Source organism: Lipomyces doorenjongii, assembly GCF_038497915.1.
Source record: "Lipomyces doorenjongii strain NRRL Y-27504 unplaced genomic scaffold V1508scaffold_4, whole genome shotgun sequence".
In the NCBI taxonomy this organism is placed as follows: domain Eukaryota; kingdom Fungi; phylum Ascomycota; class Lipomycetes; order Lipomycetales; family Lipomycetaceae; genus Lipomyces; species Lipomyces doorenjongii.
In genome coordinates, this window is record NW_027118071.1 from 237,800 (window position 1) to 259,061 (window position 21,262).

Genomic DNA, 21,262 nt, shown 5'->3' on the forward strand with positions numbered 1-21,262 from the left:
CTGCTCCATGATATACTAGATATAGCACAAATGAAAGCAGATTAAAACGACCATAACAATAGTAATTGACTATCATACATCAGCGGCTACTTATCGACATCCATCTCGAAGTCATCCTTTAAATTTTCCCCACCATATCGCTCCTCACTCCATTCTTTGCTCACTCTCCACTCCTCCAACCGCCTTTTTTTCATCTTCCAACCCCGATCTTCTGCTTTTCCCGGTCGGATAAAGTCCACTTTTTCGATCCTATAACTCACCCCGTCGTGCCGGGTTAACCATGACCGGGAGTTAATCCCATGTCGAAACGTGCCTTGGTATTTTTGCAAGAGTGGTAGTATTCTTAGTGTAGCAACGCAGTCGCCTTTTTCGCCATTCGAACCATCCGGAGACTCCGCTAAATATCCACAGTGATAAATTGCGGCTACAACGTCGGAATCGTCGGTGTACACATCGGTCCCCCACACTTCCCGCCTGGCAACATGGGGATTAGTCCGCCGTGACACAAATCTTCGCGCTATCCGGATCTGAATGAGTGAGTTCACTTTGTCTTCTAACCGCGGAATGATCGGCTGATGCGAGTCCGGGGTCGGAGTGTATACGAGCGAGCCGAGATTATAACTCGGGAATGCATTGGCTGCCTTGACGACGTCGGTGCTGTCGACTCGTAGTTGGTATCTAGTTCGCATGTCGTAGGTTGACGCCGGTGGTGGTGGCGGCGGAGATGGCGAGTTCGTTTTCCTGAAGCAATGTTAGTCGACGCCATACGATGAGTGCAGCAATTATAACGTACAATCCACCCAATCCACTCTCGAAGAGATGAGAATGATTCCGGTGATGATGGCGTCTCTTCCGAGACTTGTCACCGTCGAGGGTTGGAGAGCCGATGACGGACGAGTTCGTGGATCCGCAACTGGCAGAGTCGGCGATGGATTGATCGGCTGAGAACGAGACAGTAGAGGCGGCGGCGGCGGCTGCTTTCTTGACGACCCTCGCGACAGCGTCTTCGGCACGAACGGGGGTGGATTCCTGGGGCGGCACCGCCTCCGGCTGCTGCCCGACTTGCTGGAGGTTCTGGGACGACTGGGAATGCGGGAGGGTAGACGGTGGTTGGGCGGGGTGGAGTTGTTGCTCAACGGGGGCCGCGTGTTGAGCCTGGGGCGTCGACGGAGCGGTGCGGCGCGGGGTGGAACTCGGATCGAACTGGACGGGCGGAAGTGTCGGCCCGACCGTGAATGGTGACGCGGCATTCATTCTCGGACGGTGGTCATGTTCGGACGGGGTCGGCGTCGTGCTGGCTGTTTGCTGCTGCTGTTGCTGCTGCTGCGGTGAAGCCGTCGCGAATTGAGTTTCAGGGGATAGCGAAGTTCGTGATCGTTGTGGTGGTTGCAATTGTTGCTGTTGTGGCTCCTGCTGCTGTTGGTCGGCGTCGTGTGATATTTCAGGCGGCAGCGTGGGCGAGACAAGGTGGTGATGATGGTGGTGATGATGGTGCCTGTGAACGTGCTGGTGCTGGGGCTGATCCTGGGGCGAGGGAGAGCGCCCCGCCGCAGTGGACCCGGCCGACACCACCGAGCGAGTTGCCGACACCGGTGCAGATGCAGGCTCCTGCGTAGATTGCAAGGTCTGTTGAGACAGAGGAGGGGGTGACGACGTTCCAAGGATAGAGGATATGGAGATACCACCGGAAGGGGCGCGGTGGTGAAGGGGTGGCGGAAGCTCCCGACCAGGCCTAAAAGGTGGGAGGGTCCGACTCTGGGAACCGGGGCCAAGCGACGGCATCACCGGCGGAGATGTCCCAGAGCCCGGCGTAGACTGAGACCGAGAATGGGACTGAATCGGGGCTGACTGCTGCATTATCTGGTGGTGATGGTGGAGATGGTGATAGTGGGGGCTATGGTGGTGATGGTGGTGCTGGTGCAGGTGCTGGTTATTGTGCGGAGGCGAATGAGTGAGCGTGTTGTGTGCGGTTGTCGTCGGCGACAGCGGCGGGCCCATTGGGCAGAAAATGAGGATTTCGACTTATTTACTGCGCTAAGCTGTGTAGCAGGCTTAGTGGAAGACGGCAATAATGGGCTGCGAGTGAGTCTGGGGCAGTCGTATTCTTACAGACTAAAAAAGGCAAAGCGAACGGGCGTTGAATTCATCGCACGCACCACAGACCCTCAGGGTTAGGGAAACCTTGGCTTCAAGCACGCTGCCCTTATCGTTTAAAGGTCGCAGCTATCGATTAGCGAAAATCATCCTGTATTATGTTTGGATAATAATATTTTGCAGTATGTGTCTATGCTAACCTTTGGTCAGATATCCGGCAGGTGTGGAATTTCCTATGTGCGGTGCATAGGCAGCTAATTTCATGCAGTGCGTTAAACATATAATTACGGTTCTTTGATGGACCAATAATTAGTGCGACAAAGAAATGCAAGCTGAAGTAGAGAGAACCAGTATACTTTAGATATATGTGCTAAGTCTTTGCACAGTAGATAGATAGTATAATTGACTGACAGCTGCACCAAGCTTAGCTCGTGGGGTTAGGGTCTTATTTGGGGGAATTAATTGTATTGTCGTTATTGGCATCGGTTTTGCCATTATTATATAGAATGTTGTTATAAGCAACCATAGTGCGGTGATAGCATCTGAGGATAGCAGTGGAAAACGACAAGCGACCAATGTGTCGTGATTGCCATAGATCTGTTCTCTATTCTCCGAAGAATTTGCAACAGAGTACTATATACTAGCTTCAGCTGATTACGCTTTATTAATGCCTGCATAACAGTTTCTGCGCCATGGTATTTCAGCGAACGTCTCGGATATATAATCGCTAATACCAAGTTGCATAATTTGACAATTACAAAGAGAATTATGGCCTTAACGCGGCCGCCGAGCTGTCTTGGATGTGTCACGAGACCCTTAGTTCTGTTTGCTGCGGGGCCTGGGCCAGGTGGTCTGTCAGCTCAATTTAAGTCTGGCTCATGAACCAACCAAGTCCAACTTTGCGAATGTTCTTCTCCAGTAGTGCAGTGAATTTAACCATATAGTTTCTTCCCGCATTCTCTACACTTATCAGCACAACTACAAGAATGATGGAGCAAGTGGCTCCTCCTGCCGCTACTACTTCGCTCACTAAAGCTATAAACAGCGGCGCGGCTCAAGCCAGTGATTTTTGCAGCTCGACGCCGTCGTCGACGTCCAAATTCCCGCACACTCACTATCGACTGTCATTCCTATCCAACAATATCATCGCCTCGTGCTCCAAAACAAAGCTATCCGCAACAACAACGATCCTCACCACGACTGCCACTCAATCCCCGAAACTCCGCTGTTCAGACAACGGCTGCCTCGCCAACCCCCGGTGCCACTTCTCTGATCTCGCGCTTGCCGCATCGACAGCAGCGAAAGGCGAGGCCGCTCCGCCCGCCATCGGCACCTGCATAGTCGCCGCCTTCGGCCTCCCCGCGTCCGAACCGGAATCCGGCTCGTCACGCGCTTTGCTCGACGACATGTCGCTGCGTCGGAACCGCAAGCGGGACATTTTCCTCACCGAGCTCGCCGCTTGGAAGTCCCAGGTCAAAGACGCCTTTGGCTCGTTTCTCTTTCTCGAGCGTGACAACTCCATAGAGCCAGTTACTGTGGCGGCGCTCACGACATCTACTACATCGCATGTGCCTCAGGCCACTGCTGCCCTCGAAGGTGATGATAAGGCCACGATTGCGACGAGCATATCGAGTGGCCGTGCCGCCTTGACTAAAGCGACCGCAACGACAGTCCAGCAGCAGTCCGCACTCACGTCATTCCACAACCGCGTGCTGAAACGGAAACATAATCGCAAGCAGATCGAGGAGTTGTTTGTGCCGATCGACGTCCCGCCATCAGCGCACTTGACCCGGCCAATAGTAGCGTCTCCGGTTGTGTTCGCCCCTTCAGCATCGGTTAGTCCTGCTCCTATACGCGAATCAAGTGATCGCTCCGGAGCGAAGCGGAGTGGGTCCGGCAATGACCTTGCTGGTCCCACCGCATCGCTGACTCTGGACAGCAGACAAGGTGCAGGTGGACACGGCGACGACGACGAGGACAAGAACCCACATGACGACGACGTGGACGGCGATAACGTGGACGATGAAGACCGCGAGTCCGATGTCGAGGACGAGGAAACATGGAATGAGGGGTACAGATACTGGAAACAGCTTCGCCGGCAATGGACATCGCCTACGGGCGATGATGACTCAGCCACGGCGCAAGTAAAAGCGCATGCCGTGCATCAGATTCCACCGGATCTGTATCCCCGCATTTATCATCTGCTCGTGAACGAAGGCCGGAGGCTAAGAGAACCGGTCAATTTATCCGACGCGACAAAGATCCTTGTCGCAGGCTGGCGTTCTACCGGTCAATGGCCTCCCCAGCCAGGACCGCCCGATCCTCTCATAGCTACGCGCAAGAAACTGGCATAACTTTTTTTTGTATACTTCGTTTTTATTCGGTAGTACGTATGGTGTATGGCGCTTACAACTAGTCTCATTTCATTTGCATTATCGGAATGCACGATTCACGTTCTTGTATTATAATTACGTAAGGTACGGAGAATAGTCTAATATGTAGTCAACTAATTGTTATATACATTGTACGATAATTGTTATCGATATGCTGTCAGCTATGCACGTCATATGTATCAATTGATACCGCTGTAGCCTGTCTATGCGAATCCGCGAGCACTGCCCTGCTGTCGCGTGAAAGTCGACTGTCCTATCGATCGCATAATCCTGCGGTTCGGAAGGAGATTCTGCCGTATTTTATAAGTCCGGCTTCGCAATGCCGCCGTTCTGCGTCGGTCACGCAGCCATTTTGGTCGCAAGGCCGCCCATCTTGGGTAATATTTCACATGGTGTTCCCGTACGGACTACGTCACCGGCTCGTCATTCTCCTTGCCATCCACAATCCTCAACGTCTCCTCCAATGCACTAAGTTCGACCTCCAATATCTCCGCCCAATTCTGCACGTCTCCCGCCTCCTTCAGGATCGCACTCGCTTTACCAGCAGTCTCCTCCCACTTCCGCGTCTCCTTCACCAGCGCAAACGTTTGTCCCCGAATATGTTTTGATTGCGCGGAAATAAGTTTTGCGTTCGCGTGGACGGACGTTATCCGTTGCCGGAGGTCGCGGTCGACGTAGTGCGTTAGGCTTTGTAGGTCTCTGTAGAATTGCTTACGGATGTCGGCTGTGATTGGCACGTTAGTATAAACAACCCCGTTGGTCTAAGAAACCGCATCGACAAAGTAAGGTATATACCTGGAAGCCGCGGCACATCGATTTTGACGACGCCAGTGTCAAGAGCCGGTGCAGGTGCAGTCATGGTGGTGGTTGTGCCACTGCTGCTGGTGGTGGTGTTGCTGCTAGCAGCTGCGGTTGGCATCGACATAGTTATCGCTTATCTTTAATTCCTTAAGAACTTGTGGCGCCCGTCACACCCGTCATACCCGGGGTTCCGCAAATTTACGATTTTCAAGAATACCACCTCCTGTGAAAACTATCTCCCCGACGACTACTCACATTCACAATACACACTGACCCGGCAGAAAAAGCGTGGCGAAGATAAGAAGACCGGCCAGTGGAGCGGAGTTAATGATCCGTGACGTCGATGATTTGACGGGCTCGTTATCATTTCCAAATGTTACGCGATGAGCTTACCCGGCTTCAAGTTCAGATGCCGTCAGCCGTAACGGTTTTGTATGCACAGTTCGATCGAAAATACAAACTTTGCCCCCGGTATCTCTCTTACCCGACTCTAAGTAGTACCTTGTATTCGACTTGACAAGTTTCAGAGGCATTGCGACAGGTATTCCTAAACAAAAAATAATAGTTGTGAGTTTGATTGACTATGGCACGATATATGTTAGGATTGAGCATCACATTGACATGTAACTTGCTGTGAGTTATTGTATCCGGAGTCCATTACTGAGAACAGCCATTCACTTGTTTACAATACAAGTCGGGTCTAGTAAACATGAACATGCATCTACTGAAGTGTTAGGAATTGCCTGCCATTGAGAGGCATGATTAATAAATAATACGCAAAATCATGTAGTTATTCATATTACAAAAGTCCAGATTACAAAACAGCTATCAAGTATATATCCCAATTAACAAAAATAAACTGAAGTAAACATAGCAACAAACCAAACTTGATTATCCTCTTTTACTCTATTCTAGAGTATGCCACTCAACCTGATTCAAACTTACTCAATTAAACCAACTCTGCAACGGCAACCGCGACAGCCTGGAATTCGTTATGACTGATACTAACGCTGACGTCCTTGACGCCCTTTTCTTCTGCACGTTGCTTCGCAATGCCTGAGAACACAACCTCGGGCTTGCCCGATTTCCGAACGATCTCGATTTCTTTCAACGCCGCACCCGCGCCGTCGGATTTAACGCCCAAGCTCTTGAAGACAGCTTCCTTCGCGCACCAAGTGCCAGCAAAGCTTGCCCGAGGATCAGCAGAAGAAGAGCAGTAACTAATTTCGGCGGGAGTGTAGTTACGCTCGATGAAGGTCTCGTTGTCAATAGGGATGGCCGACAAAGCCTCAACGTCGACGCCAACATTAGTGCCGGCCGACGCAGTAGACTGGGTTAACTTCAGCAACACATCCTCAGTCTCCTTATTTGATGGCTGAGCTGGCTTCTTTGCCGGGTACGCGTACGTGCCAGCCTTCTTATCCGGCTCAACGCGCAAAAGCGGGTCGAGATAGACGGTGCTCTCGAGGTCCTTCGCATACGGCGGATCGTTCTTGGCAACGAACATGGTGTTGGTGGCCATCGCATGATGGATGTATCTGTACGCCCTCTTGTGACGCGCTGCAACCTTCGCGGTGTACGCGTTGTATGCGTCCTCGTCGAGCGTGGCGAAAAGGTAATCAGAGTTAATGATGATTGCCTGGGCACCCTTCTGACCGAAACCGAACGACGTCACAGAAGCGGCCTTGATGCCGTCCGTCTGGATACTGCGTGACGGATAAAGAATCGAGTCGAACTGCTCGAGGACCTTGTCAACGTTGTCGGCATTACGGTTGCCGGGCACCAAACCAGTGTTGAGGACTTGGAGTGCACCGTTCAACATCCACTATTATCGTTAGCCAACTCCTGATATGCAATAAAACTGGTGAAACTTACAGCACCTGCGGCACCCTTAGGATGACCCGTCAAATACTTCTGGAAAATACCAAGGATGGCATTACCCTTTGATCGTCCGAGATGAGTCATCATGTTGGCAATCGTCATGCTCTCGTTCTTATCATTTGCAACGGTGGACGTGCCGTGGAACGACGCAACACCAAGATCATCAACGGTAAGATTCCAAACAGCAAGCGCGCCACGCAGAGGCGCGATTCTTGCATCTTGCTTGTAGAAATCATTACCCCACTGCGCCAAGGCATCCTTCTCCTGTCGCGCAGCCTCACGCTCGACATGGGCCAGGCGCTCGGTCAAATACTCCCTTTCATCGAAGTTTTCGTACTGGTCGCGCATAGAATTGACCTCCTGCTGCAAATACAAGATCTCGGACTCGGTCCACTCGCGGATCTGGGACTGGCGCTTCTCAAGCTGGCGGCGTCGGTACTTGATGTCAAGCAGTGGCGACGGGAACTTGGACTCTCTGTTCTCGCGCGCCGTCGTGAGGATACCCTTACCAGGTGCAGGTACAGACCGGCCGATCTTGTCGGTCGCGGTGGCGGTCATACCAATGATACCGTAGACCGGGACACCCATTGCGAGAGCGAGCTTTGCGGTCATAATCAACTGGATACCAGCACCATGGGACTCCATGAAACCGGCACGCGTGGTCGTCGTCGGACGGGACATCTCAGCTGGGGTACGCCCATGGGCAATCTCGGTCTCAGAGTTGGATGTGGCACCCATGTTGCCGAACTCGAACGAACCTTCTTCCTGGAAATCGTCGTAGCCGCCGACCAGGCAGATCTTGGCCTTGCCGGAAATGATGGTCTCGTAACCAATATCGACAGACTCAATCGAAGTAGCGCAGGCACCGACAGGGGTCTTGATCGGACCGGACGAGGAGAGGAGTAACATGTTAACCCATGCAGACATGGTATTGATGAAAGATTCCTGAAGAATATCTTTCTGGACCGGCTTGTCCATAAATCGGTCCTTGTACATGCCACGGAGAGCACTCATGCCACCAACACCAGAACCGGTGCAGTTACCGACCTCAGAAACGTGGACGTACTTGTAGAACTCGTACGGGTCGGTAACACCGGCAGAAAGCAGTGCCTCGACAGTGGAGACAAGAACATAGAGAGTGATCGGATCCACCTGCGAAATGATGTCCTCCCCAATACCGTATCGTCGCGCATCCCAGCCGGTCGGGATCTGGCCAGCAACCAAACGATCGAACTGGAGCGCTTTGGGAATTAGCAGACTGGCGCCCTTGAGCAGTCGGACAGTCCACTGTCCTGTCTCGGCAATCTCGAAAATCTCGACCTTGTCGCCGTGCTCGCGCTTGAACTCGTACGCGGTCTCCTTTGATGTCTCGAATGGCTCGAGATCATGCTCGATAACAACTTCCTGAAGCATCTTCTTCTTCTTGGGGTCATAGCCGTCAAACAACTCAGCCTCAATCAACCGGATACCGGAGTGCTCAAGAATATGTTTCTCGTACTTCGACTTGACGTCAAAATCGTCGACAGGCTCGTTGCTCTTGGTATCGACCCAGCCAGAGTACATCTTGCCCTTCAATTGACCGTTGTGATGCTTAATGAGACCCATAATCCAAGCCATTTCGATGCAACCTTCAAGAGAGAACTGACCGTACGCTTCCATCTCCCACCGCGTGCGAGCGTTACCCCAGGGACCAACTTCCGCGAAACCAGTGACGACGACGACTTTCTCGAGATCGACCATACCCTTGAGGTCCTTGGCAAGGTGGGCGATTTCTGAGTACTCCTTGAGCCTCGGGAACTCGAATTTAATATTGGCGCGCGGCTGGATGACGACAGACTTTTGCAGACGCTCGGCTTCCGCACCATTGACAAGCTTGTACTCGATCGCACTCTCTGCGGAAACTGCCCGGCGAATCTCGGACGTCTGGAGGAGCTCCTGGCGAATCTGGGCCGAAGCATCTTTCAGATTGGGGATATACTGCATCCCACCATTCAGGTCGGCGAAAACAGGCTCCATCTGGCACAGGTTGACGATCGCGGGGGACATGAGACCGAGGATGTTGAAAGCCATCTCCTGCTGTGAGAAAGTGCGGACACCAAGACTCTCAATGCGTTCAGCGATCAAGTTGTTCTGGTTCATGAGACCGGTGCCACGAGTCCAGCCAATGACGGCACCGCAGATCGTGAGGTATGGAGCCCAGGACTCGGAGTACCATCTGTTGAACAAGGTCTCGAGTGCAAGCTTAGACTCCGAATACAAACCGTCGGACCCGAAAGTACCATGGTTGGGGGACATAGGTAGGATGACCTGAGCAGGACGAGTCGCGTAGCCGTGAGCAAGCTTCTGAGTCTTAACATTGCCGAGAATGCGGAGCAAGTTAGTGAGCATCATTCGGTGAGCAAGCTCCGACTTGGAGTCGATGCCGTCGATCTCACGGCCGTTCTCTGGAATAGCAGCGAAAGGAATGACATAATCAAGATCCCAGCCGAGACCCTTCTTGGTGTCATAAACGTAGTCAACAAGAGCGTCAACATCCTGTTTAGAGCCTGCCACCTGTCAGTATCAAATTTCGATGAAAATGAACTCTTCAATAAACATACCCTGATTGAATGGAACAACAATCAATGTACTGTTGCTGGCGCCGTACTTCGCGTAGATAGACTGGTAGTACTCGGTCACCTCCTTCGAATATCTCGACGTGGTGACAACAACCTTCGCACCACCGGACAACAGTCCCTGCAAGACAGCGGCACCAATAGAGCCGGCGCCAGCACCGGTCATCAAAGCGTACTTGTCTTTGAATGAGAGACCAGACTAGATATGTAAGTATGAGCTCGCAGTATATGAATGTGGAGAAAACCTACTTTTGCAGCCTGCTCGAGGCACTCGAGATAGATGCCAGTCAGAGGCTTGCTGTAGTCCCAACCGTGCAAATCCTTCTTCTTCAAGTGCAGGAACGGAATCGTCTCGGTATACTTCTTTCCCTTGCCCCCTTTCCTGCGCTTAGGTGAAGTTGGACGTCCTGTGCCATCGGGTGAGGGACTGCCGTTGGCAAGACCGGATTCAAGAGAAAGAGACTGGATGACGTCCTCGTACAAGGTCTTGATCTGAAGCTTGGAACTCTTGCTAAGCTTTTGTTGCTGGCGGATTATCTTGTAGATGCGGGCAAGGCCAGCGTGCAACTTCGTGCGGCTGCGATTTTCCGTGATCTTTCCGCCCGCGGCCATCTCCTTGACGTATTGCTCGAGCTTGCGGACTGCGACACGAGGGACTTCGTCGTACTTGATGTTTCCTTTAACATCAATGGCGGTCTGGGGAGCCGTTGGGTACATTACGTCCTTATAGACTGGCTCCACGCCGAGCGCATCTCGGCAGTTGTCGATGAGCTGCTGGCCAAGCTGCTTCGCGAGCTGGTATGTATCACCTCTCTTCTCGGGGCAGTGATCGATATGATACTGCATGAATTCGAGTAAAGTAGGGTTGGAGCGGTTCATGAGGAGAATGCAGTGAGACACAATCTCCCTATCAACGACAGAGAGACGGCCAAAGATGATGTCGTAATACATTGTAAGCGCATCCTGGCGAGCCCAATTCCAAGACGAGTCGTACACGCGAGCCTTGAGGGGGGAGAACGAGGGAACGATGCCGGTCGCATAAAAGTCGCCGTGCTCGGCAATCCACAGGTCAAGTTCCTGGCGGAGTTCGGAGGACGCGTCCTGCTCGTCGACGAAAAGCTTATCGCCGGCGCGGAGGTCGACCTTGAGGTACTTGGCAAACAATTCCATCTGCTGGCGAACGAGATGAGTTTGGTCCTTGGTGAGCTCCTCGAACGCGGCAGAGTCGATGGCAATAGCGCCGCCTGCCGCACCACCAGCACCGGCGTCACCACCGCCGGATGAGAGCGAGATCCCGGCGAAAGAGGCGTACTTGGCAGCGACTTCGTCGAGATACTTTTTCGCGTCGGCTTCAGCCGCTAGACGTGCCGGTGGCTCGATCGTAATGGCGAGCAGCAAAACACCGTCTTGGCGACCAGGTCCAAGACCCCACCTATCCTGGAGATACTTGCGAGTGGAGGTGAGGTTGAAACCACCAGGCATCTTCGAAGCGACTAGTCGACCAATGAGCGAGAGTGACTGTTTGCCGAGCTGGCCATTGAAGCCGGAACCCTGGATAGCGGCGCCTAGTTCTTCTAGAGGAGTCTCCTCTGCCTTCTCAGGAGCCGAGCCGAACTCCTTGCCCAGATCACCGAGAATTTCGTTCTGGAGAGTGGACTTGCCACCGACGAGATCTTTAATGGCCTTTGCAAGTGGAACTTGGTCAAAAGGCTTCTTGAGTTTCTGAGCGACAAGCGAACGCAAGATTTCGACAGCCTTGACAGGTTCATCAGAAACAGCAGCAACTGGTCCGGATGGAGCAGGCGCAGCAGCAACGGCAGCTGGAGCGGGAGCCGCAGCAGCAGTACTAGTAGGAGTGCCAGCAGTAGCGGCAGCAGCCTCAGGAGCAGCTTCGACGACGACGGGATCCGGGGTGTAGTAGATCTCTTTGGCATCCTTAGAGTAGCAGAGAACCTGACGCTGAAGTGAGAGTGCAGAATCGTATGACTCGTATTTTGCTTTTAGAGTGCGCTGTGCCATTCCCGCAAGGGTCGGAGAGGGACCGATTTCGACGAGACGCTCGGAGTTGAACTCCTGGAAGATGACATCCTGAGTTTCGATCCAGCGGACGGGGGACGCGAACTGGTACGCGAGCAGCTCGACGAGTAGGATGTGGGCGAGCTCTTGCTCAGTCTCGGGACGCATCGTGGTCGATGGGTGCGAGAACGATTGGGAGGTGAGGAGGGACGAGAATGAGGAGGAGGATGCGATGGAGGAGAAGAGTGGGAAGAGAGCGACTAAAGATTTCGAATGGACGAAGCTGTAAGAAGTCGAAGGTCTAGGGCAACTCTCAACGACGGCATCGGGAATACCAAAGTTACGCGATAACTCGGCGGTGCTGTGGCGCTGAGCTTGAATTGCCACCGTATGCTGCCTGTATGGGACTAGCGCACAATTAGATTGTGAAAGGACTGTGGCTGAATAACTCACGTGGGTACCCCCCACAGCAGTTGGTAATTCTTCAGCGAAAGTGGTATTTTGAGGTCCAACTTGCACGCGCGCACCAACAAAGCCGCATCTACGCACTCAATGGCTGCTCCAAGCCACCCGACAAAGAGAGCGCCAAATACTGCATGTGAATGAATACTAATACTGATTTGTAGTATTTCTGGCAGTGGTGTTGGGCGGGCGGGCGATCGACAATTGGAACCTTCTGCGGAGCAACCATAAGTGCACGCGAGGCCCGGAGAGTTGGGGCGGAAGACCTAACCCTGACTCCCCTGAGTACCGCGCGTTGCTTGTTGCTTGTTGGCTGTTGGGGCTCGTCGAGGAACCACTTTGGCTCGAACGCGCTCTTTGCCTTCTGCTACTACTATACTCCACTTCGAGGCCGCGTCGTGCACCGCATGTTTTCATTACATGCAAGACCATGCTGATCATTAACTATAATCGGGCATCTCACCAGACACGCTACTTCAATTGCCACCCTTGCTCTGACCTGAGCGGGTCTTTGTTGGTGCTCAATCTTGCCACCGTATGATATACCATCCTACTAGTCTACGTCTCTCAATCTCGCGCTGCGATATTACATAAAGAATTGAAGTACAGACATCAGTAGTGGTCTGTAGAGCTCTTTTGTCGTAAAATTACATATCGTCGTTGTGTATCTTCCTGGTGATTGGGGCTCCGGGGGACGGAAGAAGGTGCGGCGCCGCACGAGTCCCTCCGAGCGAGCGGCGCCCAACACTTTGCCCGCGCCATTCTCCCAACACTCAGCCTCACCCCGTGGCGGTGCACACCTGCCCTCACCCGCTGTGATATTCCAACAAGCGCAAAATATATCATCGACCGCACTAATATCGCACTACGGCATGTCATGTGCTAACTCGTATCCGCCACAATTCGCAACTCCAAGTCGACCGCTTCTTCACTCTTCGTCCTCTTTTCTGCTCCATCGGCCCCTTCTCTTCTCCTTCCGCACTCCCTCAATTGATCCCTCGTCTCGCCAATTCGCACAATGTACGCTGGCGCTGAGACTGGCGTCGCAACGCCTCACACTCAGGCCTCTCTGCGTCCTCTCTCGCTCCAGCATGGCTCGCTGGAACACACCGTGTTTGTACCAACCGCGCTCTATCTCTCAATCCTCCATCTACGGGACGAATTCGCCACCACTCTTCCCACTCCAACTGAAGACTTCGCCGGTGACGAAGAGCCGGCATCCAATTGCGAGCTTGTTGCCCGATTCCTCGCCTTTCTTGTGACTCAGGTCGAGGAAGAGCCGGCCCAGTATGATGACGTTCTCGCGCTCGTCCTCGCCGACTTTGAATCTCGCTTCCTCCGTGCCAATGAAGTCCACGCCGTCGCGGCCGCGCTTCCTGGAGATCTGTCCAAGCGCGAGGTCGTCATCAGCGCCTACTACGCCGCCAGGCTCGCTGCCAATCGCCCAATCAAGGGCCACGACTCCGCGCTGCTTCGTGCTGCCGCTGACGGTCATGCTTCCATTTTCGCCATCTTCGGCGGTCAGGGAAACATCGAGGAATACTTTGATGAGCTCCGCAATGTCTACTCCCTCTATCATGGTCTTATTGACGACTTTGTTCAGCACTGCGCGCGCGAGTTGCTCAAGCTTGCGGCTGACGATCGCACCATGAAGGTCTACTCGAATGGTCTCGACATCATGCGATGGCTCCGCGAGCCCGAGTCGACTCCTGACCTCGATTATCTTGTTTCCGCACCTGTCTCACTTCCTTTGATCGGTGTCACTCAGCTCACTCACTACGCTGCCACTTGCAAGATCCTCGGCAAGGAGCCCGGTGAATTAAGATCAAACTTGGCCGGTATGTAGTAACTAATCTGAGAATTGACGTTGGCTAACGTCGGCAGGAACGACTGGTCACTCCCAAGGTGTCGTCACTGCCGCTGCTATTTCGGCCGCGACTACATGGGAGTCCTTCTTCGACGTGGCATCCAAGACTCTCCAGATCCTGTTCTGGATCGGCTGCCGAGCTCAGCAGACCTACCCTCGCACCTCTCTCGCGCCTTCCATCCTCCAGGATTCGGTCAACGAAGGTGAAGGCAAGCCTTCGCCTATGCTTTCGGTGCGTGACCTCGTCAAGTCCCAGGTCCAGAAGCACGTTGATTTGACAAATTCCCATCTTCCACCGGAGAAGCACGTCTCGATCTCGCTCGAGAACGGTGCCCGTAACTTTGTCGTCACTGGTCCACCTCAGTCACTCTACGGTCTCAGCTTGTCGCTCCGCAAGTCCCGTGCGCCGCCTGGACTCGAGCAGAACAGAGTCCCATATTCCCAGCGCAAGCTCAAGTTCTCCAACAGATTCTTGCCCATCACTGCTCCTTTCCACTCGCCGTACGTTCATGAGGCTTACGAAACCATTATCGGCGATCTCAAATCTGCGAATGTTTCGTTTGCGCCAGAGGAGCTCGCCATTCCAGTCTACGACACATACGACGGACATGACTTGCGCAAGCTTACGGACGAGGACGGCTCAGTTGTCGAGCGTCTTGTCAAGATGGTCACCAGCCTGCCTGTCAACTGGGAGCAAGCCACCGCCTTCAGCAAGGCCACGCACATTCTCGACTTTGGGCCTGGTGGTGTGTCTGGCCTAGGTGTCTTGACCCACCGTAATAAGGAAGGAACTGGTGTCCGTGTGATCTTGGCCGGCACTTTGGAGGGTACTCTATCTGAGCTTGGTTACAAGTCCGAGTTGTTTGATCGCGAGGACGAAGCTGTCAAATTTGCTGCTGACTGGGGTCTTGAGTTTGCCCCCAAACTTGTCAAGACTGCGCAAGGGCATACTTATGTTGACACGAAGTTTTCGCGTTTACTTGGTCAGCCGCCCATCATGGTTGCTGGTATGACTCCGTCAACTGTTCCGCCTGATTTCGTTGCTGCCACTATGAACGCTGGATACCATATCGAATTGGGCGGTGGCGGCTACTTTAACGCCAACGGTCTCACCCAAGCGTTCTACAAGATAGAAAAATCCACTTTTCCTGGCGCCGGTATTACAGTGAATTTGATCTATGTCAACCCTCGCGCCATGGGATGGGCAATCCCTCTCATTCAGAAGCTCCGCGCTGAAGGCGTTCCGATCGAAGGTCTCACTATCGGTGCAGGTGTCCCATCGACCGAAGTCGCGAACGAGTACATCGAAACTCTCGGCATCAAGCACCTGGGTCTCAAACCTGGGTCTATAGACGCGATCCAGCAGGTGATTACCATCGCGCAGGCCAACCCAACTTTCCCAATCATCTTGCAGTGGACAGGTGGTCGTGGTGGCGGTCATCATTCTTTCGAAGACTTCCACAGCCCGATCTTGCAGATGTACCCGCGCATCCGTCGGTGCAACAACATCATCCTCCTTGCAGGCTCAGGTTTCGGTGGTGCAGAGGACACGTACCCTTACTTGACTGGTCAGTGGGCGACCAGATTCGCGTACCCGCCAATGCCATTTGACGGTGTCTTATTCGGCAGCAGAATCATGACTGCGAAGGAAGCGCACACGTCACTGGGTGCAAAGCAAGCTATTGTTGATGCGCCTGGTGTGGATGAGTTGCAGTGGGAGAAAACGTATAAGGGTGCTGCTGGTGGCGTCATTACAGTCTTGTCCGAAATGGGCGAGCCCATTCACAAGTTGGCTACCCGAGGTGTTGTGTTTTGGTAAGTTTCACAGTTTATCTACCTCCTTGGAAAAAAGCTCTAACGTACCTGTGCAGGAAGGAGATGGATTCTACGATTTTCAGTCTGCCCAAGAACAAGCGCGTCGATGCCCTCAAGGCCAAGAAGGATTACATCATCAAGAAGCTCAATGCCGATTTCCAAAAGGTTTGGTTCGGTAAGAACTCCGCAGGTGAGGTAGTCGAACTCGAGGACATGACCTATGGTGAGATTCTCAAGCGTCTTGTCGAACTCATGTTTGTTGCGCACGAGAAGCGCTGGATCGACCTTTCGCTGCGCAACATGACCGGTGACTATATCCGCCGTATCGAGGAGCGCTTCACGCATGAGACAGGTCGCCCGTCGCTGCTGCAGTCGTACACCGAGCTTGATGAGCCGGCGCCGACTGTTGATAGAATCCTGGCGGCGTATCCCGAGGCCACTGAGCAGATTATCAACGTGCAAGACAAGGAGTTTTTCCTTATGCTGACGCTCCGACCTGGCCAGAAGCCGGTTCCGTTTGTTCCGGCGTTGGATGACAATTTTGAGTTGTACTTCAAGAAGGACTCGCTCTGGCAGTCTGAGGACCTCGCTGCCGTCGTTGGTCAGGACGTGCAGCGCACATGTGTTCTGCAGGGTCCTGTCGCTGTCAAGTACGCAAAGATCGTCGATGAACCCGTGAAGGACATTTTGGATGGCATACACGACAAACACATAGAGTTCTTGACCAGGGATATTTATGGAGGCGAAGAGACGAAGATTCCGGTTATTGAATACTTTGGAGGCAAGGACATTATTCCATCTGCCTTTGAGACGGCTTTGAAGGCAGACAGTTTGACTGTTACCGAGGCCGACAGCGCCATCACCTATGTGCTCGATGCTGGTGTCAGCGGCAACGCTACTCTTCCCGATGTTGAGTCGTGGTTGAGTTTGCTTGGTGGTGAGACTTATGGCTGGCGCCACGCATTCTTTACCACCGATGTATTTGTTCAGGGCACGAAGTATGAGACAAGCCCGCTTAAGCGGTTGTTCAAGCCGGCGTTTGGCGTCAAAGTCACCATTCAGCATCCGGATGATTTGGAAAAGACTCGCATTATCGTTTCCGAGAAAATCAACGGCAAGGATGTCGTCGTTATTGACACCTTCAAGCGTCCGGAGTCCAATACCATCGAAATGACGATTTATGACGATCGTACTGCCGAGGGCAAGCCTGTCGGCATGCTGCTGTTGTTCACATATCACCCTGAAGTCGGATTTGCGCCAATCCGCGAGGTCATGGCTGGCCGCAACGACAGAATTAAGGAGTTTTACTGGAAGCTGTGGTTCGGTCCTGAGGAGTACCCGGCCAACTTATCCGTCACCGACACATTCCAAGGTGGTTCGACCACCGTCACTGGCAAGGCCATTGCTGACTTTGTATATGCTGTCGGCAATAACGGTGAAGCATTTGTCGACCGGCCTGGTAAGACTACATTCGCACCTATGGATTTCGCTATTGTAGTAGGGTGGCAGGCTATTACGAAGGCGCTCTTCCCCAAGGCCATCGACGGTGACTTGTTGAAGCTGGTTCATCTTTCCAACTCGTTCAAAATGTACCCTGGTGCAGAGCCGCTCAAGAAGGACGACGTGGTTACCACTGCTGCCAAGATTAATGCTGTGTTGAACCAGGATTCCGGTAAGATGGTTGAAGTCAGCGGTGTTATCTCCAGAGATTACATGCCAGTCATGGAGGTCACGTCCCAGTTCTTCTACAGAGGCGCGTACACCGACTACGAGAACACGTTCCAGCGCAAGTCGGAGTTACCGATGGAGGTCACGCTCAAGTCTCCCAAGGATGTCGCTGTTTTGCGATCGAAGGACTGGTTCGAGCTCAATGACGACCCTCATGTTGACCTACTCAACCAGACTCTTACGTTCCGGCTCGAAACGTTCGTCAGATACAAAAACAAGACCATCTTTTCGTCTGTCCGCACCACTGGTCAGGTTTTGCTTGAATTGCCTACGCGTGAGATTATCCAGATTGGTACAGTTGAGTACGAGGCGAGTGAATCCCATGGAAATCCGGTCATCGACTATCTTGAGCGCCACGGCAGCACGATCGAACAGCCTATTATGTTCGAAAACTCGATCCCATTGAATGCCTCGACAGAGCTTGTCTACCGCGCGCCTGCTTCCAACGAAGGCTACGCTCGTGTCTCTGGTGACTACAACCCGATCCACGTGTCTCGTGTGTTCGCAGAGTATGCCAATCTCCGAGGCAACATCACTCACGGCATGTACTCCTCCGCTGCTGTCAGGTCGCTTGTCGAGACCTGGGCGGCGGAGAACCACGTCGCACGCGTGCGCGGATTCAATTGCTCTTTCGTCGGTATGGTGCTGCCAAACGAGAATATCGAGACGAAATTGCACCATGTCGGTATGATCGCGGGCCGCAAGATCATAAAGGTCGAGACCACGAACAAGGACTCAGGTGATGTCGTCTTGGTCGGCCAGGCAGAGGTCGAGCAGCCCGTGTCGACGTATATCTTCACTGGGCAGGGTTCGCAGGAGCAGGGTATGGGAATGGATCTATACGAGTCTAGCGCAGTAGCGCGTGAAGTTTGGGATCGCGCTGATAGACACTTCCTTAATAACTATGGTACGTTTCCATCCGAAGTCGCTGTAAGTTGAATTGAACTAATGTTGCGAACAGGCTTTTCAATTATCAATATTGTTAAGAACAATCCTAAAGAGTTTACTGTTCACTTTGGTGGTCCACGAGGTACGTATTCTCTCATTTGATGGAATGAGTGATATCTGACATTTCACAGGGAAGGCAATTCGGCACAACTACACATCGATGATGTTTGAGTCGGTTGATGCGGACGGTCAGATCAAGTCCGAGAAGATCTTCAAGGACATCACCGAGAACACCTCTTCCTACACCTTCCGTTCACCCACTGGCTTGTTGTCTGCCACTCAGTTTACGCAGCCGGCTTTGACTCTTATGGAGAAGGCTTCGTTCGAGGATATGAACGCCAAGGGTCTTGTCCCGGCTGACTGCTCGTACGCAGGCCACTCGTTAGGTGAATACTCAGCGCTCGCTGCACTCGGCGACGTCATGCCGATCGAGTCTCTCGTAGATGTCGTGTTCTACCGTGGTATGACCATGCAGGTCGCAGTCCCGCGTGACGCGCTAGGACGATCGAATTATGGCATGTGCGCAGTCAACCCGTCTCGTATCTCCCCGACCTTCAACGATGCCGCACTCCGCTATGTCGTCGAACACATCTCCTCTCAGACTAAGTGGCTCTTGGAGATCGTCAATTACAATGTCGAGAACACGCAGTACGTCACTGCTGGAGATCTACGAGGACTTGACTGTCTTACCAACGTGCTGAACTTCATGAAGGTGCAGAAGATCGACCTCGACAAGCTCATGAAGACCATGTCGATGGAAGACGTTAAGGAGCAGCTCACCGACATTGTCGAAGAAATAGCAAAGAAGAGCATCGCAAAGCCGCAGCCCATCGAGCTCGACCGTGGTTTCGCCACCATCCCTCTCAAAGGCATTTCGGTGCCGTTCCACTCCAGTTATCTGCGCAGCGGCGTCAAGCCGTTTAACCGGTTCTTGATCAAGAAGTTACCACAGCAGGCGCTCAAGCCGGCCAATTTAATTGGAAAGTATATTCCCAATTTGACTGCCAAGCCATTCTCAATCTCCAAGGAGTATTTCCAGGAAGTGTATGACTTGACCGGTAGCGCCAAGATCAGGACGATTTTGGACAACTGGGAGAAGTATGAGACTGCTTAGATGGTGCGAGAAGTTGCGGAGGGACAGTAGAATTGTAAATGGGATGGTGTATAGATTTCTTTCTTTCACTGTTATGTTTTGGGTTTTTGTGCTATGATATACTTTAATAGCTTGTTCGCATTGCTTTGATGTTCATATGTCCTTTTTTGTTTGATTTGATATGATAATCGATTTCTATCTATCTATAGTATACATCTAATAATGCAAATTGACACGCAAACGAACGCGGTCCTCCAAACGCTGCGTATGCACACCAATGTAAGTCGGTTTAATAGGCCCGACGCCAATGCATGGCCAAATCGTTCACACTTAGCCACCAGCTCTCTTCCCTCGTCAATCCGTCCTCCAGTCGTACTCTGATCCATCCCGGATCGCTACCATTGTATTTTGTATTTTGTTCAACTTCGTAGCCGTCATCGTCACTGGTGTTGTCGCGATCGCAACTGGTCACTATGCTTTTCAACGAAGCGAATACCAACTCCAGCTCCTCCTCTAATCGCTCCTTATATCCCAGGACGTCATTTCCAAGTACGTATTGTACACCCTCCAGCCCCATGATTCTATCGACTAGAAAAATCGGTGCATGTGGCATGTAATACAACGTCTGGCTGCGCCTCTTGATGAGCTCCTGGTCGGGCACATCGTCGTCCTCATTTTCGCCAGGTTCTTCCGTTATTCCGATACTAAATCCGTGCAAAATCTTGTGATCCATAGGTACAAAATCCGGGTCGTAGCATGTAACGTTTGCATCTGGCACGCCCAGTTCATCACGGAGAGCGAGCAGGACGGCTAGTTGCATCCGCGATATGTCTGAATCTGAGACTCGCCCTAGTGCCAAACACCGTATATATTTAATCCCATGCCTTTGGCCATTATTTTCCGTATCTTTAGCTTCGTCGACATCCTGAACTGCTCTGTTGCTGGATCCAATTGCACGAAAGAGAACGCCACGGGCAATTGGTGAGCCAAATAACGCGTGGTAAAACTTTCCTTGTCGTTTGAGAATATCAAGCTTATGCGGTATCGATCCAATGTGATCTTCTGCTGTCCTGTCTGGCGCGACTTTGTACTTTGAAGACTGTGCTTTTCGGCGACGGTTGCTCCTTTTTTCTGGGTTCACGACACTTGTGAAACCAGATTTGGAGGGGTAACGGACTATGGTGAAGGACGCCGCTGAGGCCAGGGCATCGGAGTCTAGGTCTCGGGAATACGAGAGCAATTCTTCATTGACAGAATGGCTCGTGGAATGGTTTATTCGTGGCGACATTGAATGCTGCGGGAGAGAAAATAGTTCCCCGAAATATTTTGGGACTTTTGTGAGCGTCTGCGGAGTTGTTGGTCAAGCAACCATACAACCAACGCTGCACCACAGTTATGCCGCATTATTACTTCTAAGGAGCACTAAACTCTGGACTGAAACTTGCTATATTGTGTGTATGCTTTCCGCCAGTATAACGTAATATAGGCAACTGGCCGCGCTGTAGTGCACTCTTCGCATACAAGGCTGTACACATTGATGTTCCTGGCG

At 52.4% G+C, this 21,262-nt stretch overlaps 6 protein-coding genes across 6 annotated transcripts; 2 read left to right on the forward strand and 4 right to left on the reverse strand.

Moving 5' to 3' along the window:
* Positions 1–86: 86 nt before the first annotated feature.
* V1508DRAFT_430197 (uncharacterized protein) lies at positions 87–1,857 on the reverse strand (the record flags this gene model as incomplete). The annotated part of the gene is made up of 2 exons (XM_066941903.1): positions 87–741; positions 794–1,857. The coding sequence occupies 2 exons, from the start codon at positions 1,855–1,857 to the stop codon at positions 87–89; spliced, it is 1,719 nt and encodes a 572-aa protein (XP_066798400.1).
* A 1,078-nt stretch (positions 1,858–2,935) lies between these two features.
* V1508DRAFT_409919 (uncharacterized protein) lies at positions 2,936–4,656 on the forward strand. The gene has a single exon (XM_066939231.1). The coding sequence runs from the start codon at positions 3,081–3,083 to the stop codon at positions 4,446–4,448; it is 1,368 nt and encodes a 455-aa protein (XP_066798401.1). The 5' UTR covers positions 2,936–3,080; the 3' UTR covers positions 4,449–4,656.
* A 15-nt stretch (positions 4,657–4,671) lies between these two features.
* V1508DRAFT_189174 (uncharacterized protein) lies at positions 4,672–5,824 on the reverse strand. Its single transcript, XM_066936164.1, has 2 exons — positions 5,283–5,824; positions 4,672–5,211 (listed from the first exon to the last, which is right to left on the reverse strand). Exons 1-2 carry the CDS (start codon positions 5,410–5,412, stop codon positions 4,895–4,897), a joined length of 447 nt encoding a protein of 148 aa, XP_066798402.1. The 5' UTR covers positions 5,413–5,824; the 3' UTR covers positions 4,672–4,894.
* Positions 5,825–6,059: 235 nt separating this feature from the next.
* Positions 6,060–12,467, reverse strand: V1508DRAFT_409923 (3-oxoacyl-reductase). Its single transcript, XM_066939232.1, has 4 exons — positions 10,034–12,467; positions 9,770–9,983; positions 7,164–9,715; positions 6,060–7,113 (listed from the first exon to the last, which is right to left on the reverse strand). Exons 1-4 carry the CDS (start codon positions 11,966–11,968, stop codon positions 6,238–6,240), a joined length of 5,577 nt encoding a protein of 1,858 aa, XP_066798403.1. The 5' UTR covers positions 11,969–12,467; the 3' UTR covers positions 6,060–6,237.
* A 727-nt stretch (positions 12,468–13,194) lies between these two features.
* On the forward strand, positions 13,195–20,104 carry V1508DRAFT_364678 (acyl transferase domain-containing protein). The gene is made up of 5 exons (XM_066937308.1): positions 13,195–14,100; positions 14,147–15,944; positions 16,001–18,579; positions 18,634–18,702; positions 18,752–20,104. Exons 1-5 carry the CDS (start codon positions 13,281–13,283, stop codon positions 19,732–19,734), a joined length of 6,249 nt encoding a protein of 2,082 aa, XP_066798404.1. The 5' UTR covers positions 13,195–13,280; the 3' UTR covers positions 19,735–20,104.
* Positions 19,877–21,213, reverse strand: V1508DRAFT_409928 (uncharacterized protein). The gene has a single exon (XM_066939233.1). It carries the CDS (start codon positions 20,999–21,001, stop codon positions 20,003–20,005), a length of 999 nt encoding a protein of 332 aa, XP_066798405.1. The 5' UTR covers positions 21,002–21,213; the 3' UTR covers positions 19,877–20,002.
* Positions 21,214–21,262: the final 49 nt, after the last annotated feature.